The 26,116-nt window shown below is 36.7% G+C and overlaps 1 protein-coding gene across 6 annotated transcripts in view; it reads right to left on the bottom strand.

Moving 5' to 3' along the window:
• The window catches only part of Gapvd1 (GTPase activating protein and VPS9 domains 1), a 442,880-nt gene that overhangs the window by 129,674 nt on the left and 287,090 nt on the right, over positions 1-26,116 (bottom strand). For all 6 annotated transcript variants that reach the window (XM_090389457.1, XM_090389454.1, XM_090389464.1 and 3 more), the window contains exon 16: positions 22,528-22,681. In XM_090389457.1, the coding sequence (XP_090245583.1) occupies positions 22,528-22,681 (154 nt within the window). The remainder of the gene's footprint in view (positions 1-22,527; positions 22,682-26,116) is intronic.

Here is a 26,116-nt window from a genome sequence, read left to right as displayed (position 1 = left end):
AATCATAGTTTTGCTGCATAAGAAAGGAGATAAATCAGAAATTGGAAATTATAGACCAATTAGCTTGTTATCCCACATCTACAAGTTGTTCACAAGGGTCATTACTAACAGATTAGAAAGAATACTTTATGAGAATCAACCGAAAGAGCAAGCAGGCTTTAGGACAGGATTCTCAACTATGGATCACCTTCACGTAATATCACAACTAATGGAGAAAGCAAATGAATATAAAACACCATTATGCCTGGCATTTGTGGATTATGAAAAGGCATTTGATTCCATACAGCATAAGGCAATGTTTCTGGCACTGGAAAGACAAGGCATAGATACCCCACATATTATGATTTTGAAGAAAATATATATGAGAATACTATCTTCTTTATTAGACTAGACAAAGACAGTAGCAAATTTAAAATCGAGAAAGGAGTTCGACAAGGAGACACAATATCTCCAAAGCTGTTTACTGCTGCTCTTGAGGAAGCTTTCAGAAGATTAGACTGGTCGCAGAAAAGAGTCAATGTGAACGGAGAGTACCTAAACCTTTTACGATTTGCAGATGACATTGTGGTTATAAGCCACGATCCCAAAGAATTAGAGGAAAATCTTAATCAGTTATGCACAGTTAGTAAGGATTTTGGACTAAAGATGAATATGGCTAAAACAAAAGTAATGATGAACAAGTATGACACGGAAAGGGAAATAATGATTGAAGGAGCAGTAATTGAAAAGGTGGAGTCCTTTACTTATCTGGGACAAGTTATTAGCTGTAATAATGATAAATGGCTGGAAGTCAAGAGAAGAATAAATTTTGGATGGATAGCATTCAGGAAATATAGTCACATACTGAAGAGCAATATCCCAGTTTGTCTGAAATGTAAAATAATGAACCAATGTATACTCCCCCACCATGACTTATGGAAGTGAAACTTGGGCACTCTCCAAAAGAATGGAAGAGAAGCTGAGAACTACACAGTGAAGTATGGAACGAATTATATTGGGAATCACACTGTTAGATAAGAAGAGAAACACATGGATTAGGCAGCAAACTCAAGTAAAGGACATTCTTATCAAAACTAAAGAACTAAAATGGTCTTGGGCAGGACACATAGCTCGAAGACATGATGACAGATGGACTAAGAAAATAACAGAATGGTACCCAAGAGGAGCTAGAAGAAAACCTGGAAGACAAAGGCGGAGATGGATAGATGAAATTCATGAGTTTTTGGGTAGTAAATGGATGGCCAGTGCTCAAAACAGAAGGAACTGGAAAGTTGCTGGAGAGGCCTTCATCCTGCAGTGGATTGAAAATGGCTGATGACGATGACAAAGCTTGAAGTGCATTGCATCTAAATGTCACATGTCACTATTAATAAAGGTGCCGGTACGCCATACTGTTGCATGCCGTCCCAAAAAAAGCACTGGTCTTAATACGCGGAAAGTTTTTGTTTTCCATGATTTGCTCCTATTAGCCCTGGAAGAGAGGCAGGAGTAGTGCCATTAGGTGATGAAACAGCTGGATGAGCCTGGTTAGTACTATTAGAAAATAAAACAGGAAACTGCATTTCCTTCCTGGGCCTCTACCTATTTCTTGTAGTACTAAATGGCTACTCTACATTATGAAATAAGGAAAACAGTAGTTAAAACTAAAAAGAATCTATTTGTATTTTAAGAACTCCAGTAAGACAGCACTTTAAGGAACTCAATTTCATTGAGTTCCTTAAAGTCTGCTTGGTACAGAAATGCTTGGTACTTCTGCCACATATTTATTAATATAACTGATTAATGTCAAAGTGCATTAACATTGCCTAGTCATTTAAACTGACGAGGCTACTAGAGACGGTCGTGTTCAAAGCCGGTAAGTGGATTTTTCTTATTTATTGATTTGAAATTATTGTTTTTCTAAAACTTTTGATTTAAATTTAGTAGTATAACATTATTTTGTGATTTTCTGATTAATTTGGTGTATTTATTCTTTACTCGGCCTTGTAATTGCATAAAAGTATCGGTAAAGGTTTCCACGTGTTTCAACTCCGCTACCGTTCGTAATTTTCCCGCCTTTGTGATACGATAGTTATATACCGTACTAGATAGCGTTAGTTGAACTTCGTTAGCAGTTAAATTGTACGTTTAAATAAATACATATAACGACTTAGATTACAAACGTAATATAATTAATAACATAACATAATTAATTATAATTAATTAATAAATTAATAGAATCATGACTCAGACCAGAGCAGCAAAGCAAAAGGCTCAAGCTAATGGAAGTGCTGTGGCTCAGAGCAGAACTGAGGGGGGCAGTTGTCCTCTGACTCACAGCCTTATAAAATGCACTGTTTGCTTGATGTTTGCAGAGCAATCGGGTACGGGACATGATACTGCCAAGGGGGATGTCTTTGTGTGTGCGCGATGCAAGGAGTGTATCGATATCAGGCAACAACTTGGCGTTCTTGTGGGCCTATATGAGAGCTTGAAGGACAGGGTGGATGTCCTCGAAGAAACTAAGTTGAGGGGCCCATCAAGCTCTCAGCTGCCCACATCAACGCCAGAGCTTGCACTTGGGCATCGCAGGACACAGAGACAACCCCCAAGGCAGAATGCGTTGGTCCCGAAGGAACTAGTAGTTGTTGGTGACTCTATTGTCAGGGAAACGGGGAACATGCTTTGTAAAAAAGATAGGTGGAACAGGACCAGGGTATGTCTGCCAGGGGCAAAGGTTGATGACGTTGTAGAGCGAATATCATCTTTTAAGGGCACAAAAGGTGATATAGTTGTACACGTTGGCACTAATAATATTAAGAGTAGGAGACCGGCAGAATTACTTAACAAGTACAGGTCACTGTTCAACAAAAGCCGAGAATTAGGGTTGAATTTGAAAGTGTCTGAAATTCTGCCAGACACGATAGGAGGGAGTATATGATGAGAGCCTTGTCGATCAATTCGGCCCTGGAAAGATTGTGCAAGGCTCAAGGGGTAGAATTTTTTTCAGCCTGGACTGTACTTGTTAACAGGAGAGATTGCTTCTACAGGGATGGGATACACTTAAATAGAAAGGGTGCAAGAATATTTGCTGATGCTATCGAGGCAGTGTTAGGTGGGTCGGAAAACTGCTAGCTTGGGGGGAGACAAAGACCAATAGATTTACAGTAGCCACTGGCAGAGGTGAAAGAGATTCTTGCACTGCTTCTATTAGAATGAGCAGAAGCCTGAAAAACAAGATGCATGGTATTTCAGAGACTGCTGGGAGCCATTGCGGTACAAGTAAACACATGGGTTGTGTTAGGGTAGCTAAGAATAGAAACAGGTGCAGGTATACTTGCGTGCACACCAATGCTAGGAGTTTAGTAAATAAATTTGATGAATTTGAGGTATTGCTCAAAACATCAAAGGCAGATATTGTTGGGATATCAGAGACGTGGTGTCACACAGATATAAGGGATGCAGAACTGCAATTTGGGGAGTACAACGTCTACAGAAAGGATAGACAGGATAGGAAGGGGGGAGGGGTTATGCTATTAGTTAAGAAACACATAAAAACCAAGGAAGTGAAGCCAGTCGACATCGCCGGACAGTGCAGTGTTGAGTCAGTTTGGTGTGACATAAGCATTGGGAGATCAAAATTGAGAGTAGGAGTGTGCTATAGGCCTAATGACTCTGATGAGTATAATAAGGAACTGTACAGGGAAATAGAGTGGGCCAGTAAATCAGAGAGTCTTATAATGGGAGATTTTAATTTCACTGGAATTTGGGGGCTGGTTACTCACACACTAGCAGGGCTTTTGTGGATTTATTGGATGATTGTTTTCTACTTCAGCATGTTCGGGAGGCAACAAGAGGGAGTAATACTCTTGATTTGATTATCAGCAGTGATTCTTCATGCATTAAGAATCTGCAGATAAATGAACCACTAGGTGGCAGTGATCACAGCGTGCTGAAGTGGGATTTACTCAAAGAGGTAACTACCGTTAGGGGTAAAGGGAAGGGTTATTGCTTCCGTAAAGGCGACTACGATGGACTGAGACAGTATTTAAATTCTATACAGTGGGACCAACTGATGATATTACCAACAGCAAATTCAAAATGGGAAGCATTCAAAGAACTTATCTTGGAAGCTACTAGGCTTTACATACCAACTAAGAAATATTGTTCAAGGTTTAGGCCAAAATGGATGTCAGATGAACTAATGAGGCATATGGCAGAGAAGAAAAATGCATGGGATACTTACAAATTAACACATGACACAGAAGCCTATGATAGATACAAGTTGATATGCAACCAAGTTACAAAGGAGGTTGGGCAGGCGAAGGCAGATTATGAGAAATCCTTGGCAAGGGATGCAAAGAAAAACAGTAAAGAGTTCTTTACTTATGTAAACTCTAGAAGGAAGGGGATGAATCAGATTGGTCCACTTGATATTGATGGGTCAACTGTTGATGATCCTGCTCAGGTAGCTAACAAACTAAATGAATATTTTGCATCGACATTCACACATGAGGAGCTATTCAGCAAGGGGAATGCCAGAGGTGTATTCAACTCTAGCAGTAAGCTACAGAATCTTGAAATAACTGGGAGTAAAGTGGAGGAGAAACTGTTGAAGATAAACACAAGAAAGGCACCCAGGGTGGATGGGATCTATCAAGTTATATTAAAGGAGGCAGCAAAGGAAGTAAGCAAACCCTTAGCCATAATTATGAGAGCTTCCTTGGACTCAGGGGAGGTACCCATAGACTGGAAATGTGCAAATGTGACCCCAATTCACAGAAAGAATGGGAAATGCCTGACTTTTGCACATAAATCCCTCTAATTGAACATAAAAGTTACATACAGCTTGAAACTATTTAGCACTGAACCCACATGGAGAAATACATATATTAAAAACTGGGTATACTGTTATGCTGTTGGTAAAAGACACACTTCTAATGCAGGGTGGGCTGCAAAAAAAATGCAGTGAAACACGTTCATGACACACGCAGAAGGAGAACCAACTCCAATGGCAGGAATTTGTGCAATAAGCCCACAACAGTATGCTACCAGTGGGCACTGAGGGAAACACAGCTCTAGCAATATGGTGAGAGAATGAGCTCCAACAACAGTAAAATTCAGTTATATTCAGTAATTTACACACATTTAGTGAATGCAAGAGCACCTTCAATAAATAAAAAGAAATGTCATTAAATGAATACACATACTAGCCTATAAAATTAAATGAAAAAATAGCAAATTTTCATTAGAGCTCCATTAAATTTTGTTATAATGATGTTTGCTGCAGTTGGCTACAGCAGTTTTTTTTCAAATTAGACAAGTTGTGGGACCCAATCCAGACTTTGAATTTCGCTGGAAATATTTCAAATTATCCAAACTGAAATGCATATGAAGCCCTATATTATTAGTTTAGTTTTGGGTTAGCATGTCCTCCACAACAGCATAGTGGGTTTTGGTTAAGTAGGTCCTCCATGAGTAGTTATAGCAATTTTACCACTTGATGCTCTTCAGAGAAGTCCAGATTAAAATCCTGTTGAAAGATGAAAGAAATATTTAAAGGCCTCTTCAGTCAGCACTGGGAATGGTTAGCCTATCAAAAATGGACGAAGTTAGCCTTATTTCCCCATGAGTTAATCCAAGTTTTTCAAACCCAGAGAAAATGCAAAATGGCCCATGAATAAGAGCACAATATGGCCTTAAATTGCTAATACTCTGTGTAAATAATAATAATAGTCCCATCATACAGTGAGTTTTAATAAAATGGTTTTTTGGTTAATTCTACTTATGATTTTGTCTTGAAAAAAAGATATTGAGAATGTGAGAATTATTATTATCTACAAAAACAGGATAACTAAATGAGAAACCATTAAAATGCAAATAACTTTGAGTAAAGGAGAGAAGACATGAAATTTACAAGTAATATTCTTTATTATGTGTTGCCATGTGTTCAGTTTCACTATGTATGGGTATACATGAACTGTCACAAAAATCGTCATTTAAAACTACATGATTTTTGTAGGAAATTTCAACATTGTTATGCACCATTTAAAATCTCCCTCAGCATTTCCAATATCACTGCAGAAAGTATTTTCAAACATACTTCATCATGCTCAGTCTAGTTGTGCTTACAAAGGTGACTTCTTTTTTTTTTTTTTTTTTGAGCCAAAATAGGTAACATTATGGAAGAAAGAATGCTACTTGTAAATTTCATGTCTCTTGAACTCATTTACTTGAATTTACAAGATGTTACTATTAAATAACAACTGTTGCAATAAAATAAATATAATGGAGTATTTCATACTTTACAAGTTATACCCTTCAGGATAACTGCCTTGGGCTTGCAGTCACTGTTCCATACATTTCTTCCAAGCACAGAAACATTTTTGGAAGTCATCTTCTGCAAGCCCTTTTAGTACTTTGGTCATTTTTTTCTGAATATCTTCAATGGACTGAAAATGGGTTCCCTTAAGTATGCTTTTCAGTTTAAGGAAGAGAAAAGTCACAAGAGGCCAGGTCTGGCAAGAAGGGTGCATGTTCACGAACAGGAATCTGTTTTCTGGCCAGAAACTGGTGAACAGAGAGCACATTGTGTACTGGGTGCACTGTCCTGATTAAGCATCCATCCTTCAGCAATTCAGGTCTCTTCGAATTTTTTTCACACAGTCTTGGCAGAAGTAGTAAGTCTGATTTGGTGGGACATATTCAGCCATAATAATTCCTTTAATATTGAAGAAAACAAGAAGCATGATTTTCATTTTTTATTTTGGCATTCTTGCTAATTTTTGGTCTTGGGGACTATTTTTTCTTCCACTGCATTGACTGTCTTTTAGTTTCAGAGTCATATTGGAAAATTAACTTTCATCGCAAGCAATTACAGTACTCAGAAAGTCTGGATCTTCTTCAATTTTTCTCAAAACATCTTCACAAACCTGGTTTTCACATTCTTTGATTTCCATTCATGGATACTGGTGGCCTGGTTATTCATAATTTTCCACATTCTCTCTTCCCTCACAAAATATTTTATGCCATTCAAGCATGTGAGCTCTTGACTTAGTATCTTCCCCATACATTTGATGTAACAACTCATAACTTTCAGTTGGTGTTTTCTTTAGTTCTGTTAAAAAATTTAAGTTTTCTTTATTTGATTCTTGCAAAAACTGCAAGAACTGCAAAAATACAAGGTAATGAAAACCTGTCTCACTGCAAAGCGAATGAGCATGTTTGAATGTGATGACAGAAAACTAAAGAAAGGTCAACTGCTGTGCCTTTGTTTCACAGGTGGCACTTTGGTGTGTAGTGGCTGCATACACAGTCTTGTTATTTAATAGCTACTTCTCATATTTGCATTTTCATGGGCCGTCATTTAAAATGATTATTTTGTATATCAGTTGTCAGATATCTAGTAGTAATGGCAAATGGTACAAGAAAGCAAGCTTATATAGCGTCACACACACACACACACACTTCACTGTTCCAAGTGAAGTGTGTGTGTGAATTTTCTAGTTCTACCTTAAATTTATTCAACCATCCACTTCCACAATAACAGATGGGAGCATCTATTCCAACAATCAAGAAAACTTCAGCACATCTATCCTGCAACCATTCTTCCTCAACTTAAATTTATGCCTCCTCATATGTGTAGTCTCAGCAACAGGAAAAATGCCATTCACATTCAGCTTACTCAATCCATTCAGGGCCTTAAAACAGCTCAATCAAATCACCCTGAACATGTCTAATGACCAGACGCTGCAATTTGCAGTTTGAAGCCTTTCTAGGTAAGAACACCCTTTTGTTCCCTTAACCAATCTAGTTGCCCTTCTTTGCATTGCTCCAGCAGATCTACATCCTTCCTAAAGTGCAGCCTCAAGACCTGCATACAAAACTCTAGATTGCTGCCTGATCATGGCCTTGTAAAGGGATAATCACCTCCTTACTAGCCAAGTTTCTGTATATCACTGACAAAACCCCATGAACTGTTTTGGCAGCATGTCTCCACTGCTCAGAGAATTTCATATCTGACTGCATAATTACCCTCGGGTATTTTTTATTTTCTGCTAACCTGAGTGTAGTTCCACACAGTTGATAAGAAGTTACTCTGAGATTACAACTACCCACATGCAGTACCCCTTCAACTACCATTTCTCAGCCCACGGACCTAATTTTTCTAAATCTTGTTGCAGTAGCACGTCATTACTGTCATTTACAACCCTGCCAACCTTTGTATCATCTGCAAACTTTGACATTAAATCTGATACACCTTCATCAATATCATTAATAAATATACAAAACAACAATGGGCACTGAGGAACTACACTGATAACATTAGCCCACAAAGAGCAATGCTCATTGATAACCACTGTCTGTTTCCTTCCACTTCTTTCTTTTCTGTTTTCTTTTATCAATAGCAGTAACTTGCCCTTAATGCCACAGTGCTCCAGTTTATACATCAAATCTTTTATGTGAAACAGTATCAAAAGCCGTCCTGAAATGCAAGTATATGATAAAATTATTTTTTTCATCCAGTTCCTTGGTTACTGCATCATAAGTAACCTATCAGATTGGTTAGCCAAGACTGCCCCTTAACAAATCCATGTTGCGACTGCAGTACAATTTCATTTCTGTCCAGATGATCCTACATTACCTCTTTAACCAGTGACTGCATTATTTTCCCTGTAACAGATGTTAAGCTGACGGGTCTATAATTACGCATGTCACCCTTTGATTCCCCTTTATGAATTGGGAATACATTCGCACATCTCCCCTGAATCCAAGGATGCTCTCATAATTATGGCTAAGGGTTTGCTCACCTCCTTTGCTTCCTCCCTTAATATGACTGGTTAGATCACATCCACCCCAGGTGCCTTTCTTATGTTCAACTTTTACAATTTCTCCTCCACTTTGCTTTCAGTTATTACAAAATAATTAAGCACCCTGCTACAATTTGATAACCTTCTGTCATTTTTAAACCTTAACTCCTCATGTGTGAATGTAGATGCAAAATATTCATTCAGTTTGTTTGCTATCTGAGCAGGATCATCAACAGTCAAACCATCGATATCAAGCGGACCAATCAGATTCATCCCCTTCCTTTTAGTGTTTATATAAGTAAAGAAATCCTTGCTGTTTTTCTTAGCATCCTTTGCCAAAGATTTCTCGTAATCTGCCTTCGCCTGCCTAACCTCCTTTGTGACCTGATTACAGACTGGCTTATATCTGCCATAGGTTTCTGAGTCGCTTGATAATTTATATGCATTTTTCTTCTCTGTCATGAGTCTCATTAGTTTATTTGATAACCATTTAGGCCTAAACCCTTGAACAATATTTCTTAATAGGTATGAAACTTTTAGTAGCTTCCACGATTAATTCCTTGAATGCCTCCCATTTAGAATCTACTGTTGGTAACATCGTCAGTTGATCCCACTGTACAGAATTTAAAAACTGTCTGAGACCACTGTACTCACCTTTATGGAAGAAAAAACCCTTTCCTTTACCCCCTGATGGTAATTACATGTTTAAGCAAATCCCACATCAGTACACTGATCACTGCCACCTAGTGGTTCCTTTATCTGCAAATTCTTAATACACGAATAATCACTGCTGATAACCAAATCAAGAGTATTACCCTCTCTGGTTGCCTTTCGAACATGCTACTGCAGAAAACAATCATCCAATAAATCCACAAAAGTCTTACTAGTGTGTGAGTGATCAACCCCAAAGTTCCAGTCAATATCTGGGAAGTTAAAATCCCAAATTATAAGACATTCTGATTTACTAGCCCACTCTATTTCTCTGTACAATTGTTCATTGTACTCATTCGAGTCATTAGGCCTATAACACTCTCCTACTCTTATTTTTGCTTTCGCAATACTTATGTCACACCAAACTGACTCAACAGTGCACTGTTCATCTATATCAACTGGATGAACTTCTTTTGATTTTATGTTTTTCTTAATTAACAGCATGACACCTCCTCCCTTCTTATGCTGTCTATCCTTTCTGTACACATTGTACTCCCCAAATTCCAATTCTGCATTCCTAATATCAGTGTGACACCACGTCTCTGCTATCCCAACAATATCAGCCTTTGATGTCTTGACCAACACTTCAAATTCATCAAATTTATTTACTATACTTCTAGCATTGGTATACATGCACCTATTAACTATTCCTAGTTACCCTGACACATCCCCTATACCCACCCGTTTCATTATGACTGCCATCAGTCCCTGAAACCCCCAGCACCCCTCGCTCCAGGTCACTACTTATTCTAATAGAAGTTGTGCAAAAATCACCTTCACCTCTGCCTGCAGCTACTTTTAACCTTTTAGTCTGTGAATCCCCCCCCCCAAGCTAGCAGTTTTCCGACCCACCTAACACTGCCTCAATAGCATCAGCAAATATTCTTGCACCCTTTCTATTTAAGTATATATCATTCCTCCATTCCTCCAGTCCAACTTTCCTAACAGTGAGGTAATTTTCCTTGGTGATTTTAACTTTCACAACTCCAGCTGGCTTCCGTTTTCTAGTCACACCGACCCAGCAGGTCGAGATGCTGAGGCTTTTGCAATTACTAATGACCTAGCACAGACTGTTCATTTACCTACAAGAATACCGGACAATCCTAATCATACAGCCAATACGCTTGATCTTTTTCTCACAAACAACCCTTCTAAGTACAAGGTTGAAGTGAGAGGTCCTTTAGGCACTTCAGATCACAACTTGGTGATTGTCTCTTCTCCAATGGAACCTGTATCTCATGGCTATTCCCAACCTCGTATTGTTTGGCATTACAAGAATGCAAAATGGGATGACCTGCGAGACTTCTTTTCTTCTTTTCCTTGGTCTGATTACTGTTTCAAAACTTCTGATGTCAAAGTTTGCTCAGATCGTATCAGTGAAATTATTCTTGCAGGAATGGAATCCTTTATCCCACACTCCACTTTAAAATCTCGTCCTTTATGTAAACCTTGGTTTTCCAATAAATGTGCTAAGGCTGTCCAAGAGAAGAACATTGCATATCGTAATTGGCTTGTTTCTAATTCTTCAGTTTCATTTTCTGCATACACCAAAGCTTGCAACAATTGTAAAGCAGTTATTAATCAGTCCAAACTAGAGTTTGAACAGGCTAAGAGTAGAAAACTTGCTTCTTGCCCTAATGGTAGCCGAGCATTCTGGTCTCTTGCCAAAGCTATTGGCCGCAACTTTTGCCCATCTCTGCTCCCACCTCTGTCCAAACCAGATGGTTCTGTTGTCACTTCAGTCAAGGATAAAGCTGACCTGCTAGCATCCCATTTTTCTTCCAGCTCATGTATTAATGACCTTGGTAAAACACCTCCCACCATTCCTAACACACTCCATTCAATGCCTCCTGTGGTCTTCCGTCAAAAGGATATCAGAAGGATTTTGATGAATCTTGATGCTACGAAAGCTCCAGGTCCTGATGGTATTTCTCCACTTATTCTCAAAACCTGTGCTCCTGAACTTACTCCTATTCTTTGCCGCCTTTTTTCACTTTCTTATTCCAAAGGTGTTTTTCCTTTTGCTTGGAAATTTGCTCATATCCAGCCAGTTCCTAAAAAGGGTGACAAATCCCTCCCATCCAATTACTGTCCCATTGCAATTACTTCTACTCTTTCTAAAGTAATGGAGAAATCAATTAACCGCCAACTTTTAAACTACCTAGAAACCTTCCATCTGATCAACGATCGCCAGTATGGATTCCATCAGTGTCGATCCACTGGTGATATTCTGGCTTATGTTACCCATTTATGTACTAATTCAATGGAAAGGTTCGGTGAAACACAAGTAGTTGCTCTTGACATCTCAAAGGCTTTTGATCGTGTTTGGCATAAAGGTCTTCTAAACAAGCTTCCATCTTATGGTTTGCCAACTGTTTTCAGTAATTGGTTATCCAGTTTTCTCTCTGATCGCTCACTGAGGGTGATGGTAGATGGCTCTCTGTCTTCTAACTTCTCCACTAATGCCGGTGTCCCCCAAGGTTTAGTTCTTTCCCCCACTCTTTTCCTCTTGTATATCAATGACCTTCTTCCGTTGACTGGAAATCCTATCCATAGTTTTGCCGATGATAGCACATTGCATTCAACTTTCCATTTTGAGAAACCTTGTCCAGCTCAATCAGCTTCAAGTTCTCGAAAATCTGCTGCCAATTCCTTAAATGCCGATCTTCAGGTAATTCTCCAGTGGGGCAAAGACAACTTAGTTGATTTCAACCCTCCTAAAACTCAATCTTGTCTTATATCTCGCAAAAAGGATTCTTCTGCTCCTATGCTTATCTTTAGTGACACTCCGATTTCTAGGCAAAATGATATATCTCTTTTGGGGATTACCCTGACTTCTAATCTCTCTTGGCACAAGCACATTACAAATATTGCTTCCTCTGCATCTAAAAAACTTGGTTTTCTCTTTCGCTCTCGCCGTTAGTTTTCTTCCAAACAGCTGCTCACTCTGTATAAATCGCAAATCCGCCCTGCCATGGAATATTGTTCCCACATCTGGGGTGGTGCCTCCAAAACCTCTCTCAGGCTTCTTGATTCCATTCAGAAGAGGGCAGTTAGGTTAATTAATGATTCATCTCTAACAGAGTCTCTCCACTCACTCTCTCATAGACGCACTGTTTCTGCTGCATGCCTCTTCTACAGATACTTCCACGGGCACTGTTCTTCTGAATTGGCTTCTATTATTCCCGCTCTCTCTTTCAAAACAGTCCGAACACGTGCTGCCACCAGCCAACATCCATTTACTGTCCAACTTCAAACCCACAGAACCAACTTTTCGTCTTCCTCATTTATTCATTCAACTGCCGTTTTCTGGAACAACCTTTCTTCATACGTATTTCCTGAAAATTACAATCTACAGAAGTTCAAGTCCAATATCAACAAATATCTTCTTTCGTCTTCTCAACCTCCAACCCAAGCACAGTACTAAGTAATATAGGTTCTAATACCTCTCGTGTTTGGGGTACTCATAAAAAAAAAAAAAAAAAAATATCCTATCCCTGTAGAAGCAGTAGTTACGTCTTTAATTAAATTCCACATTAGTACACTTTGATTGCTGCCACGCAGCGGGTCTTAATAAGGGATGGGAAATCAAAATGAGGTTGGAGGCTGGAGTGCTAGACCAAATGAGTGTGATGAAAATTTATGGAGCGGAATGGATGGGCAGGTAGATATGAATTTATTGATGTGAAGGACTTCAATTGGCTAGAGACAGACTATGACTTCTGGGTGGTCAGCATGCATAACAGTAGTGTGTTTTTGCATCAAATAGATGGCTACTTTTTTGTATCAACATGTTAGAGATGTCATATGGGGAACATTCTTGAACTCATTTTTACTAAGTATTCAACTTATATATGAGCCTGCATTAAGTACCACCTTGAGGGAACCAGCAAGACTGTGCTATGGCAATTTTGCTGACATTTACTTTTTATTTGAGTTACTTCTATTCTTTCTTTTAAACACCAAAATTAGTCTCAGTGAAACTGCAAGTAAATAAATTTGCTTTTATTAAATCTGTAATTCAATTACATACTTAAATTTAACAGATTCTTTATAATCCTTTACATTAGTAGTAGTGGCCAAACTAATACAGCTTCAGAAAAAAACAAAAAAAAAAAAAGCCAAAACTTCCCATTTCACAATTCCAACCCCCTCTAACAGTTTATCTAGTTCTTCCTTGAATTTATACAAATTACCCACCTCCACAACACCAGATGAGAGTTTGTTCCAACAGTCAACCACCCTCTGGCTGACATCAAATTTCAGCACAAACAACTTACACCCATCCTTCCGCACCCATCCTCGCATTAGTAATATCAGCAAAAGGAAGGATTTCATCAGCATTAAGCTTACTCAATCCATGCAAGACCTCAATCAGATCTCCTTGCAGGTGTGTAGTGTCCAGGCACTGCAGTTTGCAGAACTGAAGTCTCATCTGATAAGAGTATCCTCTCACAAATCTTGATGCGCTTGGCTACACCTATTCCAACTAATTCAATTTCTTCCACAAATGAGGCTTCTAAAGCTGTATGTAATAATCAAGATGTGGTCTGACCATTTCCTTATACAAATGAGATAATCATCTCTTTATCCCTGCTTTCAAAATTCTGTATATCCTTCATAAAACCCCATTTGCTGTCCTAGTAGCCTGTTTGCACTACTCAGAGAACTTCATATCTGACTGTAGAATTACCCTCAAATCTTTTTCATTCTACGAGTGGGTTTAGAAAAGATTTGTATTCACACAGAAGCAACTGTAATAGAAGGTTGAAACAAACACTATGTACAGTCAGTCCTCGTATAGCACGATAGTTGTGTTCCTAGAAACCCTCGTGCAATGCAAAATCGTGCAATATGAACAACAGACCCTATGGGAAAAATAGGGTTAGGTGTCGGCCATCCAAGATTGAACACACATTTGTAACCAAAACATTACCAAACACAATAAATAATCGTAATAAAATACTTATTTTATTACGACTACTGTATTACGTAATAAAATATTGCTAATGCTTTTGCTTCTATCGTAAGCAAACTTGTTTTTTGTTTGATTTTCTATCCAAATAGATGACAGCCGTTCCATCTCTTCCAATTCTTTGTATCTCAATCTAATGGATTTTAATTACACTTTGAGTTGTTCCTGCTATGAAAGTTGTTTTTATTTTCTCTGCATTCTTTGTAATTCTCGGCATTGCCTCATTTAGGTCTGTAGAACGTGCAATATCACATGGTCTTTCATTTCGCTCAACGCGTTTCACAATTTCATATTTTTTCTCTCTATCGACAGAGGCGAACTGGCCATAAGCCTTACCGGGGAAACTCCGGTGGGCCGGAGACCGGTGTGATTTTGGCCATAAACGCTAGTATGAGGCCACTATAAATTTTCCCGGGTAAGAATTTTTGATCCAGTCCGCCTCTGTTTATCAATATTGCTTTTCTTTTTCTCTCTGAATCTGCAGTGTCTTCACCAGGACGCTTCCTTTTCACACCTTTTAAGTACTTTACTCATTTTTAGGGAATAAAGCACAATTACAAAACGAGGAGGCACGCTTGATACACATAAACAAAGCTACGCACGTATAGCAACTGAATGAACCACACCGTAAAGGCAGAGATACACTATTAACACGTCACATTTTACTAAAGCACATTTCTAGGGGTTACTACGATAAAACAATAAAAACAATTTCCAGTTGCATTTCTGCTAGTGGAATTTGTAGTAAACTCGATCTAATTGCATTTGCGATAATACCGATAGTAGGAATTGTGTGGGTTTTTACGTTATTATGGTGAAATGTGTTTCCCCTTCACTGATATAAGAAACATAGATACATTTTCAGAATCTTCTCTTCATTCCTATCGTGTTGCGTTCGGTTGGGGTGATTCTGCATTCAACTGCCATTTCTTGTAAACACAAAGGCGAATCATGCATAAGCGAATTCGGTTCGTGTTATATAAGATATCGTTCCCCTGTTTATAAATCGTGTATGATCGAATTCGTGTAATGTAAACACGTGTTATACGAAGACTGACTGTATTAATTTTTCAACAGTCACTAGATGAAATGATACATTTTTATCACCTCTCAAAACAATCCTGTAAGACAGTTTTGTAGAAGTCCTCTGACTGTACTTCAAACCATGACTCAGCATCAGAATTCATCTCATCATTAGCAGCAAAGTGTTTTCCACAAAGACAGGACTTTGGGGCAGGAAAGAGGTAGAAATCCAAGGGTGCACGACTGGAGGAATAAGCATATTGTGGCAATATTTCAAACCCACATTCGCATGCACACCTCACTGCAGCATGTGAACAATGTGCAGGGGCATTATCATGGAGTAGGCACGTACCATTTTTACAGCTTTCTCTGTCTTTTTTTCTTTTATAGCAGCACACAGATTTATGAGGAGATTGGAATAATACTTCCCCATCACAGTACAGCCCTTTTGAAGGTAATCTGTTAATATTAGTATTAGCAGTAGCCAAACAGTGCAAAGAAGTCACAGGCTTTTGATACACCAGCTAAAAAAAAATTACACCATGCTGATCCCAAAAAACCGACAGCATCACCTTACAAGCCCTTGGTTGCACCTTTTGGGGAGTTGCGGTTCTGCATGCTTCCATTGTTTTGAGATTTAATTTCAGGATCATAGTGACGGATCCAAGTTTCATCCATAGTGACTAGCCAGGAAAAAAACACCTCTTGCTTTTCCTAGCATATCAACAACATTTCAAGTGCACATTATGTCCTTTCCTTCTTCTGGTAAGGTGAGAAAAGTCTGAGAACCTTTCTAGCAGATGCTACTCATATCCGACTGTTGATGGATTATGTTCTCCACAGATTACATTAATTTAGAGCTCTGCAAGCTCTAAATATACAGCAATCTTCCAGATTAATGCCTCAATTCTGCAATGCTGTCTTCTGTTATGGCAATTGCTGGGCATCCTGGGATTTCTTCATCAAGCATTGAAGTTTTTCCACATTTGAATTGTTTATACCAATGTGCAACAGTCCTGTAACCTCAGAAGTCTTCTCCATAAACAGTGACCATTTCTTCATGGATTGTTTTGCGTGTTTTCTCTTGCAGATAGAGGAACTGAATCACTGATCCGTATTCCACTTTATCCATCGTGACAGTTCACTCAGCGCTCAAAAGAAAAAAAATTGTCAAATGAAAACCAAAATTTGTGTGGTTGCTATAGATATTTCAAGGTATCAAACAAAAGAATTTTTCATCTTTCTATCACAACTACTTCTGGGTGAATAAAAATCTTTTTCACCCTCCCCCTCATACTGCTCCGAGCATGGTACCACACTGCTGCTTCCCATACAAAGTATACCTTGCATTTGTCAATATTAAACTTCAATTAGTATTAGTAATGGCCAAGTGATGCAAGGAAGCCTATGGCTTATGCAGCACCAGCCAAAAATAAATAAATAAATAATAATAATAAAATAAAAATAACAAAAAAATACATAAAATGAAATAATAAAAACAAATTAATAATTAGAATTTTTTTAAAAAATAAATAAAAAATAAAAATAGTAAAAATTAATAAGAGAAAAGGAAATGGACAACCTATGCATTTCCTTCCTTTGAATTTCCCCAGACTGTCAGCCTCTACCACCCATGTAGGTAACTTATTCCAGTAATTTATAACTCACTGGCTAAAATAAAACTTCTTGCAATCCAATCTAAACAACACCCTCCCCGTAACTTTAAATTATGGCCCCTAGTTTTAGAATCATTTATAACCATGAAAATTTCATCCTTATTCATTTTGCTTATGCCTCTCAGAGCCTTAAATACCTTAATCAAGTCTCCTCTAAGGTGCCTAGTTTCCAAGTTCTGCAACCCACATATTCGAAGTCTAATTGCTACATCTCAATTCACCTACCTAATTTGTCTAGATCTTCTTGCAGTGACATACCTGATTACTATGATTAACTACCCCACCAACCTCTGTATCATCGGCAAACGTAGACAATAAGCCTCATATGCCTTCATCAATATCAGTAATAAATATAGCAAGAAAAGAATAGGGAGACAAACACTGAACTGGGGGAGTCTGCTAATAACATTAGTTCAAGAAGAGCAGATCCCATTGATAACCACTCTCAGTACTCTACCACTCAACCATTCCTTTATCCATAGCAGCAACTTTCCCTTAATGCCATAATGCTGCAATTTGTATAGCAGTCTTTTATGTGCAACAGTATCAAAAGTTTTTCTGAAATACTAAATATATGATGTCCAAATTATTTGTATAACCACTCCCTTTGTTACTGCATCATGGCATCCAATTGCATTGTCAGACAAGATCACCCCTTACAAATCCATGTTGTAAGGGGTGATCTGCAGTCTAACTGCATTCCTGTCTAGATTATCCTGCATTACTTCTTCAACCAGTGACTCCATTATTTTCTGTGGAAGGGAAGTCAAGCTAACAGGCCTGCAATTACTCATGTCTCTCTTTAATCCCCCTTTGTGAAATGAGAATACATTCGCACATCTCCAGTAAACAAAAACCTCCCATAAATCCAGGGATGCCTAGCTAAAGGTCTGCTTACCTCCGCTGCTGCCTCCTTACCAAGAAAGGCTTCAGTTCTGCAAATTGCACTGTTTGGAGACTAGGTACCTGTGAGGCAATCTTATTGAGGTGCTTAAGGCTTTCAATGGATTGAACAAGCTCGATGAATGCTGATGGTATTCTTCCTCTTGCTAAGACTACACACAAGGTGGCATAAATTCAAAATACAAATTCTTTCATTTATTTAAAAAAATAAAAAAATCACCCACCTCACTCATCCAGTGAGGTGGGTAGGTTTTTTTTTGCTGGTGATCTATAATCTTGCTTTGCTTTGCTGATGCTCCATAATTATTTTCCACTACTAATACAAGTAGTAACTGCTATTTTTATATTTATGACAATTTATGTTTATTCCAACAGCAGAGGAGAGTGCAACCTTTCGATACAATTCATCAGAAACCTTATTAAACAGTTGCACCCTCCTCTGCTGATTATACAAACCAACTTGAAGAAATTCTTTAGAACTCAGATCCATAAGTTGATGAAACTGAATCCAAGCCAAGTAGCATGTATATAAATTCAAAAGTCATAGAATAAAGAACGGCCTTCTTGCACTTATATATATATATATATATATATATTTTTTTTTTAAGCTGGGTTTTTTTTTTTGCTTAATTCTGATCTTGATAGTATTTTCTAAAATAAACTTATCCTAATGTTTAGCTTTTAAGTCAAAATGAGGGGGGGGTGAAACTAAGTACATAAAAACAGCTTACATAAATATTTTAATTTCTACAAATGATCTAAATTCCTTGAAAAAGCTCACTCTGCATGGTGGCTTTTAATACTTACCAGAAACTCACTATCAAAAGGGTTACATTATTTTTTAAATGTTCAATAACACCATTGCATTTTGCTATTAAATCACTAGTCAAACTTGTAGAATTTAAAAAATTGCAGAATTAAAATGTTTACAATAAAAAATGCTTACTTAATATGGATGAGATTAATATTTGGAGGGGAAGATTAATAATGATGTTTATGTTATAAATGTTTGTGATATATACTGAGATAGTTTTGCATTCAGAATACCCCAACTGTGACTTCAAGCACGGCATCTACTGCTACTATTGACAAGTAGATGGCTCACATTGGACCTCTGTTTGGTGGTTCTTTCACAAGTCAATTCTTGATACATACATACAAGACACATATGAACAGGCACATTATACAAAGGGGGCTGTGTCTAGGACATCCAACCTTGCTAATCTGGCAAAACAATCATCCCTCACCCCACTGACATTCAACTAGATCATGTCTCCAGACCATCCTTCACGTGAAATGATAGACTACAGAAAGTTTTAGTGCCAGGCTCCACCCTTATTTAGACACTCTGTAGTCTGGCATTCCACACGAGACAGATCCAATGTACTATCCAAAAGAACAAACTTAATACAGCAGAGCAGATTACCATGCAACACAATGTGTGACATGACCCATTTCAATGTGGATCATGCATTGGTCAATTTGTCTATGTTTACAAATGAACATTTGAAATAAAGATATTCTCTCTCTCTCTCTCTCTCTCTCTCTCTCTCTCTCTCTCTCTCTCTCTCTCTCTCTCATTTTCCAGGTTAGACAGACTATCACTGCTGATGGCCTGTTACAAAAAAATACACCTGCAGTAAGCAAAAGAGCACAGCCTTTTCAGGTGACTAAAGTCATCCGTTGTAGTTCTCTCTAAAGCACAGGACTTCCATGTTTATATATATATATTTTTTTTTTTTTTTTTTTTTTTTCCAGCCTTTATTTTCCCTGAGCAATTCTGTAGGCTGCAAAATAGACATGAAAGGACGAGTAGTCCTGCAATCAATTTTCATTAATATCAATCAACTGATCTGAATAGCTTTGGCTATTCTATAATTTGCACAGAGATCACATTGAATAACTTCAGGATTTAGACAACTTATATTTAAGTATATTCTTTTGAGAAATGAATCCATTCCTTAGAAGTTTTAGAGACCTGGAAAATGTCTTAAAATATATCAAAAACTGTGCTCGTACCATATAATCTGGGGGGGGGGGAATCCCATATCTATTATTTAATCCACACTGAGACTAAATAGTTTAACTTCAAAGTGTATATAAAAACCTGCACCTGTTGTTGTTTCAGACTTTTGATAAAGAACATGTCGACCTCGACACTTTGGAAACTTGAAAAAGATTTCTAGATTCCTGTAAGTTTTGACATGCTATTTTCAAGAACAGTGCATTCCAAGAGAATGAAAGAGATGGCAATCAAGACAACAGCTCAAGAAAATTAAATTTTTTGGTTATTTCATCAATAACATCAGATGGCTCAAAATTGAGGCCAATGGTAATTTTTATAAGAAAATTAACTTTAACAATCCTTTTAAGGCTTATTATTGCTGAGGCTAATGGAAAAAAAAAAAAAAAAAAAGTGGTGGAGAGGTCATTAATTCAGGGATGGAAAACATTTGGAGAAGACTAAAAGGTGGCTTTTTAAGGGCAACTTTGCTTTTAAGAATGGACTCCTGCAGACTCATTTAACTGAGGGAGCAAAAAGTGTTGCTTCTAAATTTTCAAAGTTGACAATCATACCTAGTAGCCTCGCTAAGAAGTCACAGTCACTGGATACTGATGTTAATAAATCATTTAAATTATTTCTGAGAGAAAGGGAGAAGCAGTAGATGACCAATAGATGACTGAAAAGTTGTGAATACAAAAGAAATGGATGAATTAATGAAACAAAGTTTCATATGGTAAAATTTGCCAGTAGGTAGCAGATAGTTGGTAACCTGTTCCAGTTTCATGCATAAAATGTATTTCTAAGTCAGTGTTTCTGTTGCATTCCTTTGTATAGCTGGGGACTGGTTTATAAACCTGAACACTGGTTTATATACCTCAGAATCAGGTTGGGTTTTTTTTTAGTTTTTTTTTTTTTTAATATGTGGTTTTGCAGCCAAAAAATATATATGCATATCAAAAACAAACAAAAAATAATAATAATAAATTTTTACTCTTTATTTCATCTTATAAAATCACATAGCAACTTCATGCAAGAACAAAAGAAGACAGTTTTATCCTTAAATATTTAGTTGTTCAACCTATCTCTACACTTGTTTTTGAAGAAAACTAAAGACACAAAAGGAGTTTTACATTTATGTCATTAATTTCTACATTCACTATTTGTTGCATGATAATAATAGGATCATGTGATTATTTGTATATTTTCTAAGGGCTAGTAGACCAGCAATAGCAGGATATCTTAAATTGTGTCAGTCTTCCCTATTTATTATTTTCATTTATAATTCAATTGTTAGTACATTTTAAATTTACTAACAATTGAATTTTGAATTAACAATTGAATTGAATTTACTAACATTTAAATAAAATGGGACTGCCGATTAATAAGAACACCTATATTCACAATTTACTTTTTGCAGATGATCAGGTGGTCATAGCACAAGACTTAGAAGATGCAAAGTATGCATGTCGTCAATTGTTTGAGGAATATAAACAATGGGGTCTAAAAATCAATTTTAGCAAGACTGAAATATTGTCTTCAGGGCCAGGACACGTTCTAAATATTGCAGGTTTTAAAATCAATCAAGTCAATAAATTCAAATATTTGGGATTAATCTTACAAAGTGATGGATCATCCCAAGCAGAGATCAATAAGAGAATTACAGACGGCAGAAAGGCTATCGGCATGTTAAACTCTGTTCTGTGGAGCAAAAATATCCTACATAAAACAAAGAAACTTATATTTCAAACGATTGTACAAAGTCTTCTATTGTATGGAGCGGAAACCTGGACATTGAATAGGCGAGCAGAAAACAATTTCTCTCCACAGAAATGGATTTTTGGAGATGCTCAGCAGGAACTTCTAGAAGAGACAGAAAACGGAATGAAGACATAAGGGAAAAAATGGAAGTGAAAAAGACTATTATTGACACCATCAGAGAAAAGCGTCTAACATGGTATGGACATATAAAACGGATGCAAGAAAACAGATATCCAAAGGCTATCCTAGAATGGATACTTCCTTGAAGAAGGAGAAGAGGAAGACCTAGGAGGACATGGATGGATGGAGTACGGCAGTGCATGACAGCCCGAGGCTTAACCAACCGACACCTTGAACCGCACTTTATGGAAGGAAAAAATTCCTAACAAGAAATAACTTGTAGGCTGAGGAAACCCATTGTAAATGGAAACACTCCTATTGAAGAAGAAGTAAATTTTAAATTAATTTATACGCTTTTTATAGTGATTTCTAGGGTTTTTTTATAAAACAAAAATTTCTGTTGTATTCCTACACCCTTTTTTTATCAAAAAATTTTGATTTTTTTTCCCACGTATAATATATGAATTCTCTTCCCCCAAGAAAATACAGTAATTGAAAATGGCCTTCAGTGAACATGTTTGCTATTTATACTATGACTCTCATTTACAATATTTTTTGTTCACTAACCTCTATCAATTCCCCTTGAACTTCCTTCATGTCTATCACCTGGATGAGTTTTTCTACTCCGACCTTTAAAAGTAAATCTAAATGCAGGAATTTTAAAGAAACTTTTTCTATTTTTATCTCCAGCACCTCTATCGTCTCCTTCTTGCTGTGACTCCTAGAGAGAGAGAGAGAGAGAGAGAGAGAGAGAGAGAGAGATAAAATTTAAAAAATAACATCTAAACTCATAGATCAGTTAACATCAACTCTAATTATTGTTTTATTATTTTTTTTTAAATTAACTTCTCAGCTAATAAAGTATTTTTATTAAGAAACTGGAGAATCTTTTCTAGACATTTTTGCCAAGGTAATATTGCAAATAGAAAGAAAGAAGAATAAAAACTCACCATCATTACTCAATTCTAAAAGATTAAGATAAATGGGTAACTTATTCCAACAGAAAAATGTTGGAGTTATAAACATGCCACTATTCTACCAGATGTTACATGTTGCTATTACATTTCATGGTTTAATATTTGCATCCTTAAGACCACATCACATTCACCAACAGCACACTTGGTTCATCCAGTAATGTTTGTTACTGTAGCAAGAAAGATACCTTTAAAAAAGTGATCTATAGAACCCACCAAAATATTTCAGTAAGCAATGTATTATTATGGAAATTAGAAAATATTTTCTTTGTAAATAATAACAGAGCAGAATAAAAACTCACTGCCATCACTCAATCCTGAAAGACTAAAATAAGTTACTTATTTAAGGTAACTTATTTAAACAGAAAAGGGTTGGAATTATATACAGGACACTGCTCTACAAAATTATGTACAATGTTAATCACATTTAGGATTATTTTTTTTTTGGTGAAAGTGATATAGCCTTATGGATTTGCATCCAAAGGACCATATTATATTTACCAACAGCACACTTGGTTCATCCAGATATGCCCAATACTCTAACAAGATACAATTAGGAACGTAACATTTCACACCCTAATAAAATGAGTACAATTTTATTTTTATTAGGATGTAAAGATACAACAAAATCCAAAATGTACCTACTTTTTAACCTCATAAACATTAATATTTTCCTTTAAAAAATATAGCAACATATGGGTTATTTTCCATATGTTGCTATTATATTTTTGTGTTATATAATTATATATTTTTTTTTATTATTATATTATCATTAGCCATATGATGCACCAGCCAAAAAAAATTTCTGAATTACCCAGAGAGAGAGAGAGAGAGAGAGAGAGAGAGAGAGAGAGAGAGAGAGAGAGAGAGAGAGAGAGAGAGAGAGAGAGAGAGAGAGTCAGAAATAGAAGGGAATCATCGAAAAAGAGAAGAATGATGATATCCCGCTCAGAACCCTAGGTGTGACAAGCACATACTCACCAGACGTGAGCCCCCAGGGTATATGGTAAGGATGTGCATATTAAGTTAAAAAAAAAAAAAAAAAAAAAGATACAAGGACTTCTTTGCCTCACGTCTTCTCAGCCCACACAGTTAAAACAGCCTAGTAAACAGTCTTAGTGCTCACAATTCCTTTTATATTGCACTACTTTTGAATAAATGGCATTGAAGAGAAGTTAATTTGTAATTTTTCTAAAAGAAGACACTTCTGTGACAGCTTTTTTTTAGGACTTACTAATACCAGACATTGGATTATATGCACTAAAAAACAGGTCAAATAAGTATACAAATATGCACTAAAATATGCATCAAAATGCTAATATATGCACTACGATTTTTACATTTATTACAATTAACTGAACTACAATTTCTTTGTATTCAACATATTAAAGTATTTATGAAAAGGTATTTATAAAACCATTTATGAAAAGGTTTAACATCTTTTTTAAAAGTTCTTCCTCTCACACTTGGAATAATTTTTGTTACAATACACAATAATATATTTCTCAAAGTGGTCCATTATAAATTTGTGGCATTCATTTTTAATGCAGAGAATGACCTTTCTGCTTCTACGGAAGTGACTGGACTGTATTTAAAAATGTGAGCTTTGAAGCCTCTACTTGAAATGGAAGTTAATTTCCTTTCCCATTTATATATGCATCTATTTTCCTTAAAGTGTGAAATCCTGAGTTCTTTTCTAAAGCATTATTGTATTTTATTCTTATTTCTTCCCCTATTCCTCCAGGCACAGCTGAAATTGGAATTCAACTTTTTCCATCTCTCCAATTGCATTGCTCTAAGAAGTCCCCAAGTTTCAAGTTCAGTTATACAATTAGGTAACCAGCTAAAATGGGTCTGGTAGAATAATAAATGTTTTCTAGCCAAAAAATCAGAATGCATTGCCTTAGCACTACCAATAGCCATGTACTATCCAAGGAATTAACAAATTCTTTTATAAAATCAAAATTTTTATCATAAAACGATGGGGAACATGCTTGTAACCATGTTCCCCAACTTGTGAGAACAGGATCAGGTGGGACAGAAAGAACAGATAGCATATTTCTGTAAGTTACTAATCTCTCGCACTTTTTACAAAAAAAAAAAATTTTTTATACTAGAAATAAGTTTGTTAATTTCACCAAAATACTCCCAAATTGCTCTGCCAACCTGTGTAAGCCATGGGCTAAGCAAGTAACATGGATCAGATTTGGAGAGAAAACTTGTGACGCAGAAGTGACTTTTAACATATACGAAGCAGTGTCACTAAAAAATATGCAGGCTCCTTTGCTATGGGTTGATTCTGGCCATAATTGTAAAGAATCATTACAAAATCTTGCTAGGTGAATTAGCCTCAAAAAAGGTGAATTAGAGTAATTCACCTTTTTGAGGGCTTTACATGCAAGTAAATAGAGACACAATGGTTCTACATCTAATTTTCCACTTATAAAATGTGAAATATAGCAGCCGCAAATGTCTGTCATTTCATTGACGGGCATCCAAATGTAGTTTTCTCTAATATCTTAGAGAATTTCACAAATAATTTCATCATAAATAAAGTTAAAGTAATTCTTTCACAAGGTAGATTCATCTGGAATATTTCAATTTAGACAATATTTTTTTCGAAAACTGCTTGAAGATTCCATTGTTTAACTTACTGAAAGGAATATTTGCTGCTTACTACAGCGAAACATAAATCCTTTGAGAATTCACTTTTCTCTTCTGAAGTACAAGGCTCAGCTAAAAGTGACTGTTCTGGAAATTTTTCCTTGCTTTTCCTTTGCTTGGCCATAATGTGTGATGCTGTTTTTACATGTTGGTCAATCTGGAATTTTTTCTTGTGTAAAACTTTCTTTTTGCAAGCAACACAACAGAATAATGCCATCTGTAGCAAAATCTTTTTGGCAAATGGCAATCCACGATTCCATATGGAGTTCTATGACAGATTAAAATTTTTGGCATCAGATGAAATGTTTTAACGAAAACATTTCATCTGATGTAGTTGGTAGCAGGAGAATGAATAGCAAAATAGTATTAAAATGTTTCCCATGCCAATTTGAGAAACCTTCCCACGCTCAGTGAAATTTATCCTATGCTAATTCAGTACAGTGACTTGTTACATAGTTCCGAGATCAACATCTGAACAAATGAAGTTAAGGAACATGCAGTACTGCTTATAATATTTG

Source organism: Mastigoproctus giganteus, chromosome 2, assembly GCF_048544385.1.
Source record: "Mastigoproctus giganteus isolate SK-2022 chromosome 2, ASM4854438v1, whole genome shotgun sequence".
Lineage (NCBI taxonomy): Eukaryota > Metazoa > Arthropoda > Arachnida > Uropygi > Thelyphonidae > Mastigoproctus > Mastigoproctus giganteus.
Note: the sequence above shows the minus strand (reverse complement) of the source record. Positions and strands in the feature narration are given on the sequence as shown.